The sequence below is a fragment of the Brienomyrus brachyistius genome, chromosome 12, assembly GCF_023856365.1.
Source record: "Brienomyrus brachyistius isolate T26 chromosome 12, BBRACH_0.4, whole genome shotgun sequence".
NCBI classification, from domain to species: Eukaryota; Metazoa; Chordata; class Actinopteri; order Osteoglossiformes; family Mormyridae; genus Brienomyrus; species Brienomyrus brachyistius.
This window is the reverse complement of record NC_064544.1, coordinates 26,673,298-26,694,698: the sequence shown is the minus strand read 5'-3', so window position 1 is coordinate 26,694,698 and position 21,401 is coordinate 26,673,298. Positions and strand designations below refer to the sequence as shown.

At 41.3% G+C, this 21,401-nt stretch overlaps 2 protein-coding genes across 2 annotated transcripts in view; both read left to right on the top strand.

Annotated features, from left to right (window-relative positions):
* The window catches only part of LOC125705351 (uncharacterized), an 89,981-nt gene extending 87,801 nt beyond the window's left edge, over positions 1 to 2,180 (top strand). Inside the window, exons 22-24 of the mRNA XM_048971883.1 lie at positions 545 to 725; positions 880 to 1,000; positions 1,538 to 2,180. Coding sequence (XP_048827840.1) covers positions 545 to 725; positions 880 to 962 — 264 coding nt within the window. The 3' untranslated portion in view covers positions 963 to 1,000; positions 1,538 to 2,180. The remainder of the gene's footprint in view (positions 1 to 544; positions 726 to 879; positions 1,001 to 1,537) is intronic.
* An 11,934-nt stretch (positions 2,181 to 14,114) lies between these two features.
* LOC125705353 (uncharacterized) overlaps positions 14,115 to 21,401 on the top strand; it is an 88,957-nt gene continuing 81,670 nt past the window's right edge. Inside the window, exons 1-7 of the mRNA XM_048971888.1 lie at positions 14,115 to 14,139; positions 14,229 to 14,321; positions 14,597 to 14,941; positions 17,823 to 18,176; positions 18,864 to 18,965; positions 19,443 to 19,538; positions 20,374 to 20,466. Of these exons, the coding sequence (XP_048827845.1) occupies positions 14,130 to 14,139; positions 14,229 to 14,321; positions 14,597 to 14,941; positions 17,823 to 18,176; positions 18,864 to 18,965; positions 19,443 to 19,538; positions 20,374 to 20,466 (1,093 nt within the window). The 5' untranslated portion in view covers positions 14,115 to 14,129. The remainder of the gene's footprint in view (positions 14,140 to 14,228; positions 14,322 to 14,596; positions 14,942 to 17,822; positions 18,177 to 18,863; positions 18,966 to 19,442; positions 19,539 to 20,373; positions 20,467 to 21,401) is intronic.

Here is a 21,401-nt window from a genome sequence, read left to right as displayed (position 1 = left end):
GCCCCAGACCACGTTCAGATGGGGACTCGAGGGAAAGGGCTTTGAGTGGCGCTTCAGATATCGAGCTTTTCCAGCCGCACAGAAACCGCTCTGATTGTGATGAATGAACACAGGGGGCGGCGAGTGGCTCAGTGGGCTGAGCCTCTGGGTCTGTGATTGGAAGGTAGCCAGCTTACTCTCTGGCCTCCGCAGGATAGTCACATGTCTGTGGGCCCCTGAGCGAGGCCCTTAACCCCCAGCTCCTGGGGTGCTGTATGCTGGCTGACCCTGCGCTATGACCCCCAAGGTTGCTCTCACCTACATATATGTCTGTGTGTTTCATGGAGAGCAGGATGGTGTAGGCAGAGAGAGGCATCCCAATGTACCTTTACTCTTAACTTGTACAAATGGCAAATAAAGGATTATTTCATTTCACACAGAGGTTTGCAAGCCCAGAACCAAAATGCATGACATTGATGGCATGAATGCTGTTGTGGTGACTGAAAAGAACACAGTGACCCCCACTGATGAGATTGTTGTTGTGGCCCCCACCTTTGTCCCCTAGGCTGACTCGAGGAAACTCGAGCTGATGCAGGGGAGGCTGTTGCTTCTGCTCCATGCCCAAGAGTGCCAGCGGCGTGAACAGGCCAACGGGGAGGAGTGGTTATGCTCCAGGTCCCAGTGCTGCAACATGAGGAAGTTACTGAAGCACATGACCCACTGCCAGGTTGGCATGACATGCCAGGGTGAGTGCAGGACCACACTTCTGTTTCCACTCTTCTGGATGGATTCAGGTTGGGGGAGGATTCATTTACCTTTGGCTTTCACACTCGCCTTCACTCCAGTGCCAGGCGTGTTTCTGTCATCTAATGGTTTGACGCCCTCTTTGTGCCCCTGCAGAGGATCTCTGCACTTTATCCTGCCAGATCATCTCTCACTGGGAGACCTGCACACAGGACAACTGTCTGACTCTCCACTTTTAATCATGATAAACAACATGAATGATAAAAGGAGCAACAGCGTAAGTCCCCAGCCAAATATTTGATACTGCAGCAGTATGGTTATTGTGATATGAGAGTGCAGGGAACAGCGCCCTCTGCAGGATCTGTAATATCTGTGGCATTCCATTTTCAGTTGCGGTGGGTTTCTAAATATGGGCTTCCAAAAATCAAGCTAAATTAAAAAATTTAAGTATTAAATGAGCAAATTGATTTGATTCGTTCTTCTGTTCCAACTTGTGATCTAAAAGCAATGAGGCTGCCACACACAATATCTGCTCTATGGAAATTCCCTCCCATAGCCACTAGGGGAGCTCTCACCTTCTTTCAGTCCTGCTAAATTATGTTATTTTTACTTATTTGTCTACTGTTTGCGCTCTGTGTAACGTCTTTGTACTTTGCCTGTTTTTATAAAATATAAGTTTCCCTGCGCTGTGGGATGTTAACCGTTTTTGAAATAATTGGTTTCGTTGTTTTAAAGCTTCTCTATTACATGGTGACTACATTGTTGGTTTGACAAAAATAGAATATAAAATGTATCACCTGACACACTTTTGCAGGGATCACATGACAGCCAGGAGATGGAGGCATCATCACCTGCTGATCACAATGAACCCAGAGGAGGTATTACTGGGGGAGAAGAACACAGAAGGTTGAAGGATCTATAGAGTTTAATTTGATATGTTTAATAACTTAATGTATCACTGTTTCTATTTTTTGCCCATTTGAGCCCATTCACAGCCCATCCTTCCTGGTTTTTCCTTACTTTTCCTCAGCATATTCTGCCTTGAGTGTCAAATTGTGTAGTTCAGTACTTAAAATTGTTGAGTGTGGATGTGAATGCACTTATGTACTTATAAAAGTAAAAGAAATACGTGATTTGACACATACAGTGATGGCATCCGACTTGGCAGAAGAGAATGAAATTTTGAAGAAAAAAATTCAGGAGCTGCAACAGCAGATTGAAACTCTGCAGCTGCAGCCAAGTTTTGGCCTAGAACATCTTGCCGGGTCTGAGGAGGACATTCGTTTTTACACAAGGAAGGTCCATGTCCTGAAAAATCATTTTGTAATCAACACGTACCTCATTACGTCTAATTAATGTATGTTGTTAATAAGTTAAATTAACCCCAACGTGTAAGCTATGTTATCAGAGTCTGGTTGATTAATGCATACTATACTAAATAAAACTTTAGCCTGAAACCTTAGACTATTGGTACTTAATGGAAATTTGAATTAATGGAAAGGTGATCACAAAGGCTGCAATTTAAGTTACGTTTTTAACAATTTCATTTAGGTGGTAAATATACTTTTATATATGCAGTTAAACTGTAATTGCATGTTTGCAGTGCTTTTGCTAATTTCAGTTCATTTTATTTCTTATTTCTAACAGAAACTTGCGCCCACAGATGTGTTGCTTCTGTTTCTAATGCACCTCTCTGTGCGTCTGCCTCTCTGGGATCTTGCCAACCGCTTTCGTATCTACTGCACCACTGTCAGCTGAATTATAACGACCTGGACACACTTTCTGGACCACCTTCCTGGTTCTATCCATCTGTGGCTACCAAAAGAAGCCATACAAGCTCAATTAGTTTTCCCCATATGCAAACACACAAGTGGTGCTGGACTGTACAGAAATCTTTTGTAAAACACCATCATCTCTTGTTCTGCAAATGATTTCATATCATAATTCAAATTGGACAACAGCATACATTTATAATGTGAGACAAGCACATTTTAATTGGTCGATTTAATTAGTTTTAAGTGAGCAAGACATACATACCTGACACCATTGGCCACCGTCCTCTGTTTGGCTTTGCAGACACCATCACCATGTCACTCACACAGCCGGGCTTCACACCCTAGCAATAATAAAGGAAAAATGAAAAAGCATTTCAGAGGGAAATTATGCTGCTTAAAACTTACCACAGTTCTTGGTTTGTGCCAATGTTGTTCTGTCTCTGTGCAGCTAAAAACAGGTGGAGCAGCAGTGATGTTTAGCTGTGAGTTATGAGCAGTTTGATACAGCGATGCAGCACTATGATTGCACAAGACTGAAAGTCAGACACCAGCATTCAGCCTCAGAGAGCTGAACGGGGCTGGAGTCTTCAAGGAAAATCTTTTAAAAAAAGTGTGTTACAATAAAATTCATCATAGAAGATAGTATCCATTATAAGAAAAAAAAGCAAACAACATGAAGTCCCTCATTAAAAGAAAACTAAGGCAGGTGGACTGATACCTCAAAGTCAAAGCCGCACTTTGCAGTTTCTACATCGCATAACTTACCTTTGTAATTGTCGATGAATGACGAGACATATTTCTTAAAGCCCTTTTCCCTCTCGCTCTTGGGAGCCGAGGGTGACGCTGAAATTATTCGATGTACGTCGTTAATCGTTATGCTTAGCAGCTGTTGAAGAGACCTGGTGTAGAAAGCCATACTGGTCTGGTCCTCTGGTCCAGAGTTACCAGCGTCGTTGATGAAGCAGAAAATCGACCGGAAAGAAAAGTGCCTCTGCCCACCAATGAAAACTGACAGTTGTAGAACGTTCATTAAAGCAACTAGCGATTATGTGTTTTCTGTGAGGTGGGACTCTGGTACTGCGATGCAGCCAGGCCCCTACGACCGACCTGCCTCACCTCAGTACTCACAGCTGCACTTCATCCCTGTCACTGCTCAGCCCAAGTCTGTCCAATAGATCAATCGGTGTTGGCAGCTGCCAGAATCTTCACTTATTTGCACTAATATGTACAATATTATAGGGGCCATTCCATCTAATCAGTGCCATTTCTGTCCTCAGGACAATATATGTTTAAATATGCATAAATAGCAGCTTTATAATCCATTTTACACATACATGTAAAACTTTAATGAAAGCTACCTAGAATACTGAGAAAACAGAGTATGTCACCTGTCCCTGCTGACTAATGCTACACTACACCATGAAAAGTAATGATTAAAAACCTTATTTTTTTGTATTGTTGTGTGACAGTATTTCCTATTAATCCTTTAAATATATTTTCCTTACAGTAAATCAATAATATGCTAATGAAAATGCACATTTTAGTTGGGTCCCCAGGTAAGTCCTCTTACCCTCATACATTTCTGCCCCTAAAAAGTTTGGCACATTCTTTCAGTGGCATCTTCAGTGGTAACTTGCATCTTCTGTCACCTGAAGCCCACAGGAAATCCAAAAGTAAGTTCTCTCACTTCCTCTCCTGTATTTTTCATGATATTGTAAGTATGTCTGAAGCGGTCAAACTCAATGCTTAATCACATTACCCAAATTATTTCATAGATGTAATTAATATATATTTTTTAAAAATACATTTTGGGTAAGTTACTTGAATGTACTCAATGTTAGCAAACTGGTTTAATTTCCTGTTGTTATGATAAAACTCAGTCCTGTTACTTTCTGTCCTGTCACTCAAATGCATATATAGTGCATCCATCCATCCATCCATCCATTTTCCAAACAGCTTATCCTACTGGGTTGGGTGGGGTCTGGAGCCTATCCTGGAAGCAATAAACATGAGGCAGGGAACAACCCAGGATGGGGGGCCAGCCCATCGCAGGGCACACTCACACACCATATACTCACACATGCACACCTACACGCAATTTAGCAACTCCAATAAGCCTCACCATATTTTTGGACTGTGGGGGGAAACCGGAGTACCCGGAGGAAACCCCACGACGACATGGAGAGAACATGCAAACTCCATACACATGTGACCCAGGCAGAGACTTGAACCTGGGTCCCAGAGGTGTGAGGCAACAGTGCTAACCACTGCACCACCATGCCACCCCTATATAGTGCATATACGCATATATTTTTTTTTAGCCACAAACATATATTTTTTGAATATGTAATTAGAAACATGTGTGTTACTGACCAGTGAGATTTTCAAAGAAATATGAAAATGATGCATTAGACTGACTAATCCTGTTAGTTTCATTAACTGCATGTACTGTTCAATTATACAACTAAATCTAAAGTAGATTTAGTCGACTAAATACCCTGAATTTTCTTTGACTAAAACGAGACCGATACTAAATAAAAAATAGACAACTAAAAGACGACTAAAATTAAATTGCATTTTTTGTCAAAAAACTAAAACTAAATCAAAACGAACACTTATCCACATGAATGCCAGAACCCAAAGTCTCCCAGAAGAACATTGTCCAGGGCATCACACAGCCTCTGCCTGCTTGCCTTCTTCCCAAACTGCACCCTCATGCCAGCCCTCCCCCAGGTAACTGACACTCACGCACATAGCTGTCCACATGATGTAACAGGAAATGTACCTCATCAGACCAGGCCACCTTCTTCCATGGCTACAAGGTGCAGTTCTGATGCTCACGTGTCCGTCATACGCCCTTTCAGTGGTGGAATAGGGGTCAGAATGGACACTCTGACTGGTCTGCAGCTACGGAGCCACAAACACAACAAGCTGCAATGCACTGTGTGTCCTGACACACTTATATCGCAGCCAGCAGTGACTTTTCCAACAATTTGTACTACAGTAGCTCTCCTGTGGGACTAGATCTGCTAGCTTTTGCTCCCCATGAGATCAATGTTATTCACTTACCTGTCAGTGGTTTTAATGTTATGGATGATGGTGTATATATGTGTCATGCAAAATAGCTAACCAAACTTTCAAAATGATCCAAAAATATATTCAATAAATTTCTGTGATATGAGATTTTGGGTACCACAATACATGATGTTGTTGTCATTTTGTTTTTATGGGTAACACTTCACAATACTGTTCTTAGTAATTAGTACTCAAGTACAAATCATGAACAAATATAGTACCTACTTGAGATAAAAGATGTTTTTCATTAATAATGAACAAGCATCATTATTCATATCAATATTTCACTTTTTGTGTTATTCGTTGTGTTCCTTCAGTTGTTCACAAAAGTTTACAAAATTAACACATGTAGTAGCAAATATCATACCTGCTTGAAATAATTGATCCGTCATGATTCATTAACGATGAACAAACGTGAGATCAATATTTCACTTTTTGTTGTTCATTATTTGTCCTTTCAGTAGTTCACAAAGATCTATTTATAGATTAATAATAATTAATAAATACAGTAATTAGTACAGTAGCAGATCACATTATTAACATAATAATGACCACACCCCCCCATCTTCTGTAACCCCTCATCCTACTCAGGGTTGTGGGGGGGTCCTCAGCATGTTTTGGACTGTGTGGAGTGACCAGAGGAAACCCCACACCGACACGGGGAGAACAGCAAACTGCACACACAGGGGGCCAATGCAGAGACTCGAAGCCTGGTTCCGGGAGTGAGGGACCAGTGCTACCCCCTGCACCAGCCCACCCCCCACATAACACTGAGCCTGCAGCAAATGGTTAATTAACAATAATAACCACATGAAATGAGTACAGATGAACCCCAAAGGGAAAAGATTATTTATTCCCTGCCTATTTAACACTTCATGTGTTCATAATAGATGGATTAACTACAGTAGATATAAAAGCAGACATAAGTCAGTTCCCTGCTCTCCTACTTACTCCAATTTCTCTCCACAGTCCAAATACATCCATGTTTGGTGAATCATTGTCCGCAATTAAATATAAACCCATTATTTGCCATTTGCACAAGTATATTGCAATTCTTCTCTTCACCTACCTCGTGTTACTCTTAAAAGCTTTTGTTTTGGGGATGGGGGGGGGGGGGGGGGGGGCGAGGTCACAGTACAGAGTCAGCCAACACACAGCACCCCTGCAGCTGGGGGTTCAGGCCCTTGCTCAGGCAAACACAGACCCCTGACTGTTCTGCTGATGCCGGGGCTCAAATGATTACAGACGTAACGACTTAGACAGTTAATGAATTGTGATAGATGATTTATTTCAAGCAATTACTGTATTTGTTACTACATCTGTTACTTCTATAAATCTTTGCGAACTACAGAAAGAAGGATAAGTAAAAGCCAGGGTAGGTAATATGGCACAGGATGAGTCCTAAGAAGACATTGTAGGAAAAAGTAAAATGCCCACTTTAACAAACATCATGAGGTGCAAAAATAGGTAGGAGTGAAACATGTAAAGTGCAGTGAAGTACCTTTTGTTAAGGTGCATGCTGTAAAACACTGTAAAGATACTGATGAAAAAAATAAAAGCAATGCAGTAAAACACAGATTTTGTTTTGCACATCTAAGAATATTGCACATCTGAGAATATTGCACATCAAAGTTTGTGATATTTTCAGTAAATATATTTAATAACTTCTTTTTAATCTTATTTGAAAAGTTTAAGTGTTTGATCACTGCTTATATGTTTGGTTGTAGACTGATGGCTGGTTGTTTCATGTTCTGTTAGATTAAAAATAGTCATGTGACCTGAAAGTTAAACTCTTCTTGGTCACTATGTCAAGTATTTAATAGAGCCCGTGAGTGTGAATGGTATGTCTGTCCTGCAGTGGGTTGGTCCCTGTCCTGGTTACTCCCTGCATTGTGGATGTAGCTTCCTGCATTACTTGTTTGATAAAACCTGTTTATATGAAATGTCTCAGCTAATAGTGACACTTTATGCAGAGATCACGTGACAAACAGGAAATGGAGGCGTCATCACCCACTGATCCTAATAAACCAAATGAAGCGCAGATCATGTGATAAACACTAGAGGGCAGTGTTGGCAGGAAATGTAATGGTTACATGGAATACACGTTTAATTATACGATATTTTTAATTTATTACAGCTACATTGTAATTTAACCATTGCCAGGCTACGTTTAAGAAGGACACTGAATTTACTGAGTAGCAGATGAAAAATTGTTTGTACAGCTGGTTTGCAGACATATACTGGGAAGGACCAGTAACTCTACTTGAAACCAGCATAAAGTCACCTGGGAAGAGCATCATGGGGTTCTTCAGATTATCCTGCTTCTTCTGAACTGAACTCTGTATATTATGTTGTTCTTACATGGAATTTTGTCACCATTTCATATCTGCCTCAGAATATCTGTTAATATAAAGGCCTGTTTACTTCAATTGAAGAGACACTGCTTAGCGAAAGAATGTATTACTTGGAAAGTTAATCACAAGCAAACTGGTTTCAGGACAACATTCCGGAATATACTCCCTGTGTAAATATTTGCATATAAAATGATGATTATCTGGCATACTTTGCAGTGTTGTTTGCAGTGTTGAAATGTATAATGTTATTACCAACATTCTGTATAAATGCTCACTGCTCACAGTCTTCAGGTCCTGCATGTTCATTCTGAAATGTTTCTGATTAAGCTACACTACCTCTTTCTGTAATTACCACACTGTGAAAGATAAAGTACCTAAACTCTCTCACAGTGACAACAGGGATTGGACATCAGCTCTGGGTGCATTTTTCTTCAGTGAAAGAAAAACAAAACTTGACACTGATACCAGTAAAGTAACTGAATTTGTATCACCTGACTTTGCCTTGTGTAGCCATAATCAAAAATTACCCAATGAGAATCACAGGATAACCAGCTCAACCAGTCCAATGACACACAGTCAGCTTAATTGGTGTCTCTAAATTGCCTATAGAGTATGATTATGTGTGTGCATTTCTGTGAATTTAACCTGCAGGAAACTGGCATCCTGCCCAGGGTGTACCCCAGCCTTATGCCCAGTGAGAGACAGGTGTGGCTGCAGACAGGCTGGTTGGATAAAACCAAGGGGAGACACTAAAAGCCAAGAACAGGATCAAGACAGTGAATTTAATACAAATCAGGACAACAACAACAATAACACCATACAACAGTAATAATCAATACAAAGCAGTGTGTGCTGGGAATACAGGAGGAGAGTATGATACAAAAATCAGCCGGCAATGAGGAACCAGACAAAAAACAAAACTCACCAAACGAGAATCACAGGATAACCAGCTTAATCAGTCCAAAGAAACACAGTCAGGCTAATTGCTGTCTCTTAAGTTCCAATAGAGAATGATTGTGTGTGTATGTGTGTGTGTGTGTGTGTGGGAATTTGTCCTGTGGGAATCTGGCACTCTGCCCAGGGTGTACCCCGGCCTTATGCCCAGAGACAGGAGCCCTGGGATACAAGTATAGGCTCAGGATGGGTAACAGATGTGGCTGCAGACAGGCTGGTTGGATAAAACCAAGGGGAGACACTAAAAGCCATGAACAGGGTCAGGACAGTGGTGAGATTTCAGCTTAATTAGGTACCAGTCAGTCTTTTAAACACTGTCCTCAAAGACTTTAAAGGACCAGGTCAATCTGTGGACTCTAATCTAGAGTTGGGAGCAGTTAGGAATTGAATTGAGAATGGATGGTAAATTCCAATTAATTTTTGGGGAAGTAATCCAGAAAACGGGTTCAGTTATAAACTGGGGGGTGATCAAATGTGGAATATTTTTTTGGGGGGGGGGTGTGATGGGGGCGACATGGTGGTGCAGTGGTTAGCACTGTTGCCTCACACCTCTGGGATCCGGGTTCGAGTCTCCGCCTGTGTCACATGTGTGTGGAGTTTGCATGTTCTCCCCATGTCGTCGTGGGGTTTCCTCCGGGTACTCCGATTTCCCCCCACAGTCCAAAGACATTAGCTGACATTAGCTGAGGCTAATTGGACTTGCTAAATTGCCCGTAGGCGTGCATGTGAGAGTGACTGGTGTGTGAGTGTGCCCTGCGATGGGCTGGCCCCCCCATCCAGAGTTGTTCCCTGCCTCGTGCCCATTGCTTCCGGGATAGGCTCCGGACCCCCCGCGACCCAGTAGGATAAGCAGTTTGGTAAATGGATGGATGGATGGGATGTGATATATATTGTGACATCACAATGGGTAAACATGCAATAGTCATATCATGAAAGGAGGCGAATAAGAAAGATTTTGAAGTGAAGTCAAAGTAAACTTCAACGTCAAAGTAAACTTTATTGTCATCTCTGCTATATACTGTACAGGTACATAGAGAGACAAGATGACGTGGCTCCAGTTTTTTTCAGTGCAATAAATATAACGTATACAAAAAAATGTACTATACTTGGAGATAGAGGAGGTTACAATAGTTATATGTGGAAAATGTGCAAATAAGTGGCAGAAGTGCAAAAATGCTTGTAGCAGAGTTTGTGTGTAAAGTGCAGATGTGCAGGAGTCAACTTGTTAGCAGTCCGGGTGTGTGTGGGGGGTAAGTGTGTTCAGGAGTCTAATGGCTAGTGGGAAAAAGCTATCCCGCAGCCTGGAAGATCAAGTCCTGATGCTGCGATAGCGTCTGCCAGATGGGAGGAGTGTGAAGAGTCCGTGTGAAGGATGAGAGGAGTCAAGCACGATGCAGGAGGCCCTCCTGATGCAGCGCTTGTTGAAGATGTCTTGCAGCGATGGGAGAGACGCACCGATGATGTTTCCAGCTGCTTTGACGATCCTTTGAAGCCGTCGGTTATCGGAAACCGTGCTGTTTCCAAACCAGATGGAGATGCAGCTGGTCAGGACGCTCTCTATGGTGCCCCTGTAGAACACGGTGAGGGTGGGAGGTTGGCTCGCTTAAGCCGTCTCAGGAAGTGGAGACGTTGCTGGGCCTTTTTGGTGATGGAGGTGGTGTTGGTGGTCCAGGTGAGGTCGTCTGAGATGTGAACTCCCAGGAACTTGGTGTTTTTTACCATCTCAACCGTGGAACCGTGGATGCTGAGTGGTGTGTGGCTGGGGCGAGTTCTCCTGAAGTCGACAACCATTTCCTTGGTTTTGTCCACATTCAGCGACAGGTTGTTCTCACTGCACCACGTGGACAGCTGCTGAACCTCGTCTCTATACGCCGACTCATCGTTGTTGCTGATGAGCCCCACCACCGTCGTGTCGTCTGCGAATTTGATGATGTGGTTTGAGCTGTGCAGGGCAGTGCAGTCATGGGTCAGGAGTGTGAAAAGAAGTGGACTGAGAACGCAGCCCTGAGGAGCACCTGTGCTCAGTCTGATAGTGCAGATCTCATGATGAAGATCTCATCATTTAAACTAAGACTCACTATTTATAGTACAGCTTCACAACTAAACATAACTTTCACTAAAAATGTAACTGATCCAAAAGATAAAATAAGTTTGTCAGATACAGACCGACAGTCTTCCTCACGTATATGTTTTGTCCTTGTGCTCTGAATGCCCAGCAAATTGGCCTCAGTAACTGTCAGATTCATGGTGAAAGATAAATACATAAATGAGAGTATGTTCCTTATTTTTTGGGAAGGAAGGGGGGGTCTGCTGATATTGGGGGGTGCTCCCCACCCCCCTTTCCCACACCCCTGATTCTGACACACTGTATATATGTGTCATTTTCCATTTGAAGGTGGAAACCACGTGACAGAGGTTGCAGGGCTTAAAACACGCGTGAAATATTACACAGAACTCAAAGCCTCAGCATGTACATTCATACAGGTGATGCCTGATTAAATAACACATTTTCCTGTGATTTGTTTGGTTTTTATGTTCTTTTTTTTTTTTTAAATCAAAATTCACAACTGCTCTGCACCTGTAAAGCAACCAACATTAAATGTCTGAGAAACCATTAATATAAAACAATATTTTTTTAAAGATATAACATCAAATTATATGAGTTCAGTTTTTGCTATATGCATCATTAACATTGTACTACACTTGAAATATGTATTTTTTTTTTACAAAAAAATAGTTTTTCGCAGAGATTTTGGTCATTGTTATTATTCTAACATAGTGGTTCTTGCTCTTTTAAACTGCTTACTTGGGTCGAGGGTCATCATAGAGGAAGCATCTAGAGAAATGCTCATTTTATTCAATACATTTATTGATAATTTTGTTTCTCAGGCATCACATAACATATACTGTTAGATCCATATATATTTGGACACTGGGACAAGTATTACTATTTTACCTATTTACCGAAATATATTCCAATTGAAGTTATACAATGGACATGGACATAAAGTGCAGACTCTCAGACTTCATGTTAGGGTTTCCACATTCAAACTGGATGAAGGGTTTAGGAGTTTCAGCTCGTTAACATGTGCCGCCCTCTTTTTAAAGGGGACAAAAGTAATTGGACAATTCACTTAAAAGCTATTTCATGGACAAGTGTGGGCAATTCCTTCGTTCTTTCATTATCAATTAAGCAGATAAAAGGCCTGGAGTTGATTTGAGGTGTCCTACTTGCATTTGGAAGATTGAGGTGTGAACATACAACATGCAGTGAAAGGAACTCAGTATGCAGGTGAAACAGGCCACCCTGAGGCTGCGAAAACAGAAAAAAACAATTGGAGAAATTGCCACAACATTAGGAGTGACAAAATCCACAGTTTGGTACATCCTGAGAATGAAAGAAAGCATTGGTCAGCTCAGACACGCAAAAAGGCCTGGACGTCCATGGAAGACTACAGTGGTGGATGATCGCAGAACCGTTTCCATGGTGAACAGAAACCCCTGCGTAACAGCCAACCAAGTGAACAACACTCTCCAGGAGGTTGGCGTATCAATATCCAAGTCTACCATAAAGAGAAGACTGCATGACAGCAAATACAGAGGGTTCACTGCAAGATGCAAGCCACTCATAAGCCTTAAGAATAGAAAGGCTAGATTGGACTTTGCAAAAAACATCTAAAAAAGCCAGTACAGTTCTGGAACAGCATTCTTTGGACAGATGAAACGAAGATCAACCTGTATCAGAATGATGGAAAGAAAAAGTGTGGAGAAGGGCTGGAACAGCTTATGATCCAAAGAACACTGCATCATCTGTAAAACATGGTGGAGGCAGTGTGATGGTTTGGGCGTGCATGGCTGCCAGTGGCACTGGGTCTTTAGTGTTTCTTGATGATGTGTGTTGGAGCCTGACTACGTCGAATCCGTTGATGAGGAAAGAAACACACACGTGAGGCGAAGGGTGGTTGTAAGTCAGCCCTTTATTCCTTTCACAGATCGCGATCCGGGAGCCACGCTCAGATGCACAAACAGTACATACCTGAGGAAGCTCAAATTCTGTTGTCTGTGTTTGGCTTATATAGCAGTCTGGGGCACCTGAGATTTTCCACTCCCGTGACATACAGCTCTATTTTGACATCTGCTGTTAGTTAATACCCACACCCACCCTTTTGTCATATCTTTTGCGGCTTTAGCATCCCCTCCCTTTGTTAAGCCCAGTAGGTCAAGAGTAAGCATAATGTCACAACGACCCTGCAACACACACCTTCTGCTTTTTCTGTTCCACAGAGTGAGGCCCCCTGCCCTGCCTGCAAGCTGGTTCCTATTTTCAGTGTCACAAAGTTGTAGGACAAAGTTCAGCCCCTCACATGACACAGGATGGAAGCAGCTGAATGAATGCTGAGGTGTTCAGAGACATCATGTCTGCTCAAATCCAGCCAAATTGATTGGCCGGCGTTTCATAACACAGATCGACAATGACCCAAAACACACATCAAAAGCAACCCAGGACTTTATTAAAGCAAAGAAGTGGAATATTCTAGAATAGCCAAGTCAGTCACCTGATCTCAAACCCATTGAGCAGCATTTCACTTGCTAAAGTCTAAACTACCTAAGTCTAAAGACCCTCAAACAAACAGCAACTGAAAGCTGCTGCAGTAAAGGCCTGGCAGAGCATTAAGGAGGAAACCCAGCGTCTGGTCATGTCCATGAGTTCAAGACTTCAGGCAGTCATTGCGTGCAAAGGGTTTTCAACTAAGTATTAGAATTGAACATTTTATTTGCAGTTATATTAATTTGTCCAATTACTTACAGTATGAGCACCTGATAGGAGGGGATTGTGTAGAAAAATCACTTTAGTTATGCAATGTTTTTGTTTTACCCACTGAATTAAAGATGACAGTCTGCACTTCAACTGCATCTCACTTGTTTCTTTTAAAATGTATTGTGGTAACGTACAGACGTTTGTTAAAATCTCGACTTATACAGTATAATGGAAGTTGTCCATGTTTATTAATTAGGGATCCATCGCTAAACTCACTTTCTATACCCCCTTGTTGTTGTAGCTTATATTTTTGTACGTGTTATAACAAAGTTTTCATTTAAGTTAACAATCAGCCACTTAACCGTCACTTAAGCGATTTGCATTTGATCAGGGAAACATAGACATGCGATCCGCCCTTTGCCATAATTAAAATGTGTTGGGAGTGTTTCCGCTCCAAGTGTAAACTGAAAGTAAAAGTATGGCCAGAAAATGGAATTTCGTGAGTACGATTACTGGGTTAAAAAATGCGCATATAGACTGTTCGTAAAAACGAAAATATACAGCAAAATCTGGCCTTGTCTTACATAGAAACAGTTCTCTGTACAAGACTGAAGGCGGCGATGCAAGTCAATACTTTCAGCGCTATTTTGATCGTGTTGAAGTTCGTCATTAACTCTGACGGTATATATATTATGAAGACAGTTTTACGTGTCTGGTAACTCGTATAATAATGTTGAAATTTAATTGAGTACGTTGTTCTTATCCCCCGCGACCCAATAGGATAAGCGGTTTGGAAAATGGATGGATGGGACGTTGTTCTTATTTTGTGTGTACTAATTATTATACAAATATTTGCTTACCAAATATTCAAGTAACTGCGTTGCAATGTATATTCTGTGCTTATTGTTTAATCCTTTGATGCATTAAGTGATTTTATATCTCTTATTCCTGTGCAGGTTTCCTGCTACACGGCTCTGCTGGTCCTCTAACAGCCCGGCTGGGAGGAGCTGTACTGCTGCCCTGCTTTGTGGACAGACCCCTGCCTTTGGAGGAGCTGGAGGTGGACTGGAGAAGGACTGATTCAGACACCATCGTGCACCTATTCCAGGGGGGTCAGAGCAGACCTGAATCACAGGGGGACGCCTACAGGGGCAGAGCACACTTCTTCCCTCAGGAAATCCCCAAAGGCAACTTCTCTCTGCTGGTTGAGGGTGTGAGGACTGCAGATGCAGGAGTGTACAAGTGTGTGGTTTATACAGAGCAGGAGAACCATGAAGCACGGGTGGAAATACAGGAAGTAGGCAAGTGAGCCTTTCTGTTTTATCGCTTAAAACACAGTATTAACATTGGGGGATTCGAGTATATCAGGATCAGAGGTGTGACGTCATATGTCTGTAGTGGCGCTGTGTACAGTTAGTTTTTTATTTGTAAAGTATTGCTGCTTCAGTGACAATATATAAAGTGATATTATTTTTTCCATTTTTATTTATATTAATTTTTACTTACATGACAGTTTAAGTGCGGTAATGTCCCGAATTATATATGCTGCATTTCCGGGAATTATTAAAATCACGCACAAATCACGAGATTCCGCCACGAATATCAGGCCATGCAATATGGAAAAATGACCTCAGCTCAGGGTCCACTGTGATGTTACTCTCCTGCACCCTGTCTTCTCTCATAAACACATCGTAACTGAAAGAATCACTAGTACAACCACAAACCATATAAAATAGCGACTAGGAGATATTCTCCTAGAGACCCATACAAGTAAATATAAGGGATTTATTGAATCTATTCGCAATAAAAGGGACTTTCTGACAGGTTTACAGTGGAATAATATATTTGCGGTAAGATTTCTTAAGTGACAGTCCTGCTTTATTGTGAGTGTCACGGCACATGCGCGAATGAATGAGGTCTTCAATGAGTTAAGTTTACAGACAAAGCCGTTCACTCCGTTTCCACTCGCCTCTGTATGTTGTATCTTTGCTCGTCGAGGCTGAAGTTGGCTCCTTGTTCTCCTTATTCGGATTTTCCGATCCACCTTAAATGCAATGACGCGATTGCGCCTGTAGGGGGACTCATTTAGCAAGGCTTACCTTCAGAACTTCATTTGGCTTTCGATTGGACAGGTGTGTCATGGATTGTTAAATTAAAGAATCTAATAGCACTGGGCAGGAGTGATTTCCTGCATCGTTCCTTAATGCAGCAGGTTGAATGAGTCGGTTGCTGAAGCTACTCCTGAGTTTCTCTAGTGTTTTATTTGGGGGGGTGAGAGGCATTGCCCATAATTTCCAGCAGCTTCGCCAGTATTCTGCCCCTGGCCCCCTCCTCCACACTGACAAGCTTGGAGCCAATAGCAGACTCAGGCTCCCTAATGAGTTTGTTCAGTCTGCTGCCTTCCTTTGCTTTGATGCTCCCCAACTGTTTGCTAACAATAGTAACTCGGGTTAGAACCTGATTTAGGATAAAGCCATTACAGATGAACAGATCCTAGGTTATTGCTCCTATCCTAACTTAAGACAGGAAATGTGTATTACACAAGCTTCCTAACCGCCAAAGTCTTAAACAAACTCCCTTAACTTTATGACAACTACACAGCCCTGATCATGGCATGATAAAAATTATATATATTGTTTATATTGCTGTCTAAAAAAAATCTTGTTTTTATGAAAAAAAGCTGGCAGGTGGGTTTGCCAGAATAATTCTGCAAAAAACACGGCAAAACATAATAATCATTATGGAACAATGTAATAAAAATATACAAAGTACAGAATTACAGTTTAAACCAATAAATTCAACACTGTATTTATGCTGAATTAGCATGACAATGTTACTGCCAACCAGTTCTTTCAGTAAGACTTGCATCCAATTATCACTTATTGTCCATTGAATCCCATTCAGTTTCACTGGAAATACCAAACAAACAATATTACTGAAGTGAAAAATTGTCATTGTTGGCACCACAATGAAATGTGTCCTCAGCATTTAACACAGCGGTGAACCACCATTATTTAGCACCCAGGGAGCAGTGCATGGGAATGGTACCATGCTGACTGGGGATTCAAACCAACAACCTTCCAATCCCAAACACACCGCCTTACCCATTAGATCACCACTGCCATTATTTGGTAGAAACTCCTCATTATGTGTCATTAAACTGAATTTTTCTGTAAATTACCTTCAATGGTTGTTTATAATGTAATGTTTTTGATGCATTAATCATTTCTTATAGTGAAAGCAGCATCTAATTACTGCAATTTTGCATATAGACAATGCCAATGAATCCCAGCTAATTCACATTTGCCTGACTGTCTATGTAGTATCAAGGAAGATGCACATAAAAGTAACGCATTACAGACAGAGGTGGAAAATTCTTGTCCAGAAAGTGCAAATCCAGATCAGGGTTTTGTTTCAACCAACCACACTGAAAATAAGTCACTTTGAATGAGCTCAGTTGAATCATGTACAGTGGTTCCACCCAAATAGAATGAGTATTTTTAAAATGAAACGTTGATTTTAAGTTGATGCATTGACATTTTGTTCTGAGAACAGAATATAGTTAAATTAAATTCACATTTTTTTCATGTCTAATTAATCTAAATGAATCACTTTAATTCATTAAATTAGGTATATAATCTAACAGTAGCCATGGTAAAAGGTAACTGAAAGACAATACAAAACAATGTGAAGGGCTGCAAAGGCATCTGCTCTGTGGAACCGGGTTAAACAAAACCCAAAACCATCTGCTTTTGTGAGGGAAAAATTTGGATGGGCTTTGTATTACCAAACAACACAGGATGGAACTCTGTGTTTCTTCTTATGCAGCGATTATCGCTCATTGTCGCTCAGATTGTACAGGAGGTTGTTCCAAGTAAACAGATGCAGGACCAACCAGTTACATGTCTTGTACCCACCTCCTCTACAATCTGATTGGTTATCTCTCTGAAACAATCACTTTTCATTCTGCCCTTGAAACATTTTTGTGTAACAAAACTCCTACAAGCTTAGTGTGGTGCCAGATTCGTCTCCTGAGTCACATATGCCAAGCGTCAAAGTTTTTAAAGGGATGCATGTTGTAATGAAAACAATCGCAAACATATATTTCCCCTTTAAATATGAGGGGAAAACACACAGATGTCAGGTTGCCAGGTTGTGTGAATCTTGCTGTTCTTGTTCCAGAGCGGCTGGTGGTGACGGGTGCAGATGAGCCTGTCTATGCACATGCTGGAGAGGATGTGACTCTCAGCTGCTCTGTGGACACCCATGTTAATGTGACAGAGCTTCAGGTGGAATGGAGAAAGACAGACGATGACGGTGACATCTTGGTGCTTCTGTATGCTGATGGAGAGAACAGACCAGAGTCACAGGATGGGAGATACTCTGGAAGAGCTGAATTCTTCACTGAGGAAATTCCCAAAGGAAACTTCTCAATGAAACTGAGGAGAGTCAGGATGGAAGACAAAGGAGAGTTCAGGTGTGAAGTCCAATCAGATACTGATTCTGCCAATACAACTGCCAGGATAGCAGCACTGGGTGAGTCACTAGAAGGACTGGTTTTAACATGCATCTCAGCATAGTTCTGTGTGATTAAATCACATTTTCATTCTCCTGTGGGTCAGTGGTTCTGCTGCCGACTGACCTTTATGCAAATGCCATAGAGTTTAATCTAATCAGTGTAACAGTAGAAATGGTGAAATTTAGTACAACTTTAAAACACAAAATGCATTAAATGAACAAATTATTTGTTTCAGGCTTCAGCTTTAGTGCAGTTTTCAGCTCTGTCATAACAGGTATTATATTAGAGTGATGCAGTGTAATGTGTAATTATGGTTTATTATTAATATTCACTTAGAAGCTACAGAGACCATGAAAGTGTGACTGGAAAAAAATGCAGTAATAACATAGTATTATTCTTAATTGTCCATAACTTCGTATGACAGAGTAATACAGTCAGAAAGCCCTTTGTGACATGTGGTGTACATATATCCAAATAATATACTGTATGGAAATATGAAAGATCTTATATATTAAATCTGTATGTTTTCAGGCTGGAGAACAGTTAGGAATCACACACTTACTGTATAGACATAACTAGATTTAATCATAAATTTCTGCTCCACTTTGTGAGACTAAATGGTGTGGACGTGTCGATTATGCTGCAGCAAGACAAACAGCCTGTTTTAGAAAATGACTAATGGAATGTAATTCTGAATATTTTAGGTTATTCATCCCTGCATTGGCTGATTCTGGGGCTGTGCATCACTGTCACACCTGTAGTCCTACTTACTGGTGCTTTATCTGTCAGGTATTTAATAAAGGAAGGTAAGTGTAGCATCTGCTCTGTCATTTCTAGTAATTATGATGACATCAGTGGATCCATGTTTGCAGCCACTTATCCTGTAGAGGGCATCTCAGCAGACATGGGGTATCAGGCAGGACTGTATCTACACAGGGTGCCTGTCCATTGCAGGGCTTAACTGTGATGTAATTAACATACTTTGATCCTGTTTCTCTGGTAACAAACACATATGTGTGAATATGAATCATTTCAGAAAGTTTTATTACTATAAACACCTGCAAACTAAAACAATGAACCAAAGCTGATGTCCTCATTGAAATTATACTAAAATAATGTAGGATCTGCATCTGGTGAGACTGACAGTCTGTACTGCGTGTCTGTAGGTGTGAATGCAGCAGAATGATCATCTGAGGATGGCTGTAGATCATTACACTTTGCATGAACCATCATCTAATGTTAAATATCATGTGGTTAAATCTAATTCTACTTTCTGTCTACAGATAAAAGCAAACAGGCTCTGCTGAGTCACTGTTCACATGTCACAGTCCCACCAATCATGGTTTCTACAGCCTTCATCCTGTGGGGTGTAACTGAAGGTGAGCCCAGTGAATATGGTTTAAAGAAGCTTTACAAAGAGACAGATTTTATTGTTTTTGTTGTGCAGGTAGTAAGAAATAAACAGCAGCAGCATAAACAGCAACCTGCTGGTGATTAATTATGTAAATTAGTGACTCTGTAATCTGAGGCTGATACTTAGTATTTGTAATCTGTACTGTGATGATTCACTTTTAAGGTGAATGTTTCTTTCATAAATGAACTCATAGTTATTTATAGTTTGATATGTATTTCCTAAAATATTATTTTATTGACACTGTGAGTCTGTAGGATCATGCAGGTTTGATTTTGTTTTCTCAAAATGAGCATCTGCTTTTCTGGATTACCTGCAAGAACAGGGAGATTAAACACACTGTGATGAAATAAAGATATATTTTACATCAGTAGAGACGGCGTCCCCTGGTGACTAATTATAGAATTTTAGATATTAGCAGTCAGTAATGAAGTGACAGGTAACATGAAATCCAATGTAAAGTTCTGCAGAGTAGAAGGAAGGAAGTTATGAGAAGCAAAGAAATTTAAACAGGAATAACAGGGATCCTAGTGCTGCATTCAGAACTGAGGAACAATTCTATGACTGCCCATATAAAAACTGTAAGAGGAAAAGATTCCTTCAGTTTTATCAGTGATGGGGGGGTGGGATGTGGCTCAGTGGGTTAGAATGTTTCCCTGCGTTTGGAGAGTCGCTGGTTCAAATCTCGGACTCGACAGAGTGATTTTACACAGCAAGGGCCTTAACCCCCAACTGCTCCCAGTATATTCTGACCCTGCTTCACTCTGCTAAATAAATAAAACTTAATGTTACCTGTTTCCCAGGATCCACTGAAGAGGCTGTTACTTGTCCTGCCATCAGTCTGACGTATATCCTGCTGTTGTTTTATATGGCTCCATACCGGAAATCATTCCCAGGTATGTTTACATATTTTCATGTTTCCCATCCTGGTTCCTACACTTAATATTAAAGGTGGTTGTCACTGTTCGGGGAAAATAAACTGTAAAATAAAGATAGGTGTTTATAGTCAGTTTGACCAAGACAGTGATCATTGTCAGCACTGTGTCAGAGTGGTTTGGAGAGGAGCAGCTGAGAGCTTCCAAAGGACCATATGTAAAGAACGTGATAGAGGGTCCCGTACGGTGTCTTGCCTGCCTGGTGCCCAGGTAGGAGACCTTCCAGATCGTGTGGATAAGCTTTTGGCCCCAGCTGGGGTGGATCCAGTTGTCGTGGTGCATGTTGGCACCAACGACATAGGCAAGGGTAGAAGGGCTGTTCTGCAGGATAAATTTATAGAAGTCGCCAATAAGCTTAGAAGCAGAACGTCCACGGTGGTATTCTCTGAAATACTCCCCGTGCCACGTGCAAGTCCGGCTAAGTTAGCTGAGATAAGGAAATTAAATGCGTGGCTAAAAGGATGGTGTAGGAAAGAGGGGTTTAGGTTTATGGGGCATTGGAGGACCTTCTGGAACAGGTGGGACCTGTTCAAGCTGGATGGGTTGCACCTGAACCAGAGGGGAACCAGTGTATTGGGGAGGCGTATGTGTAGAGTCGTTGAGGAATGTTTAAACTAGGGACTGGGGGGGCAGGGAGGTTAGTTAACTATGTCAGTGGGGGGAAACGGAAAGCCCCAAATAATCATATTGTAAGTGGGCACCGTAATAGGCCTACCCTTTGTTGTCTGTATTTAAACGCCAGAAGTATTAGGAATAAAATTCATGATTTAGAGGCTTTTATCTCATCGGACTCTTATGATATTATAGGAATAACTGAAACGTGGTTGAGTGAAAAGGATGGACAAGAATATAATATGGATGGTTACACGTTGTTCCGTAAGGATCGTATAGGGAAA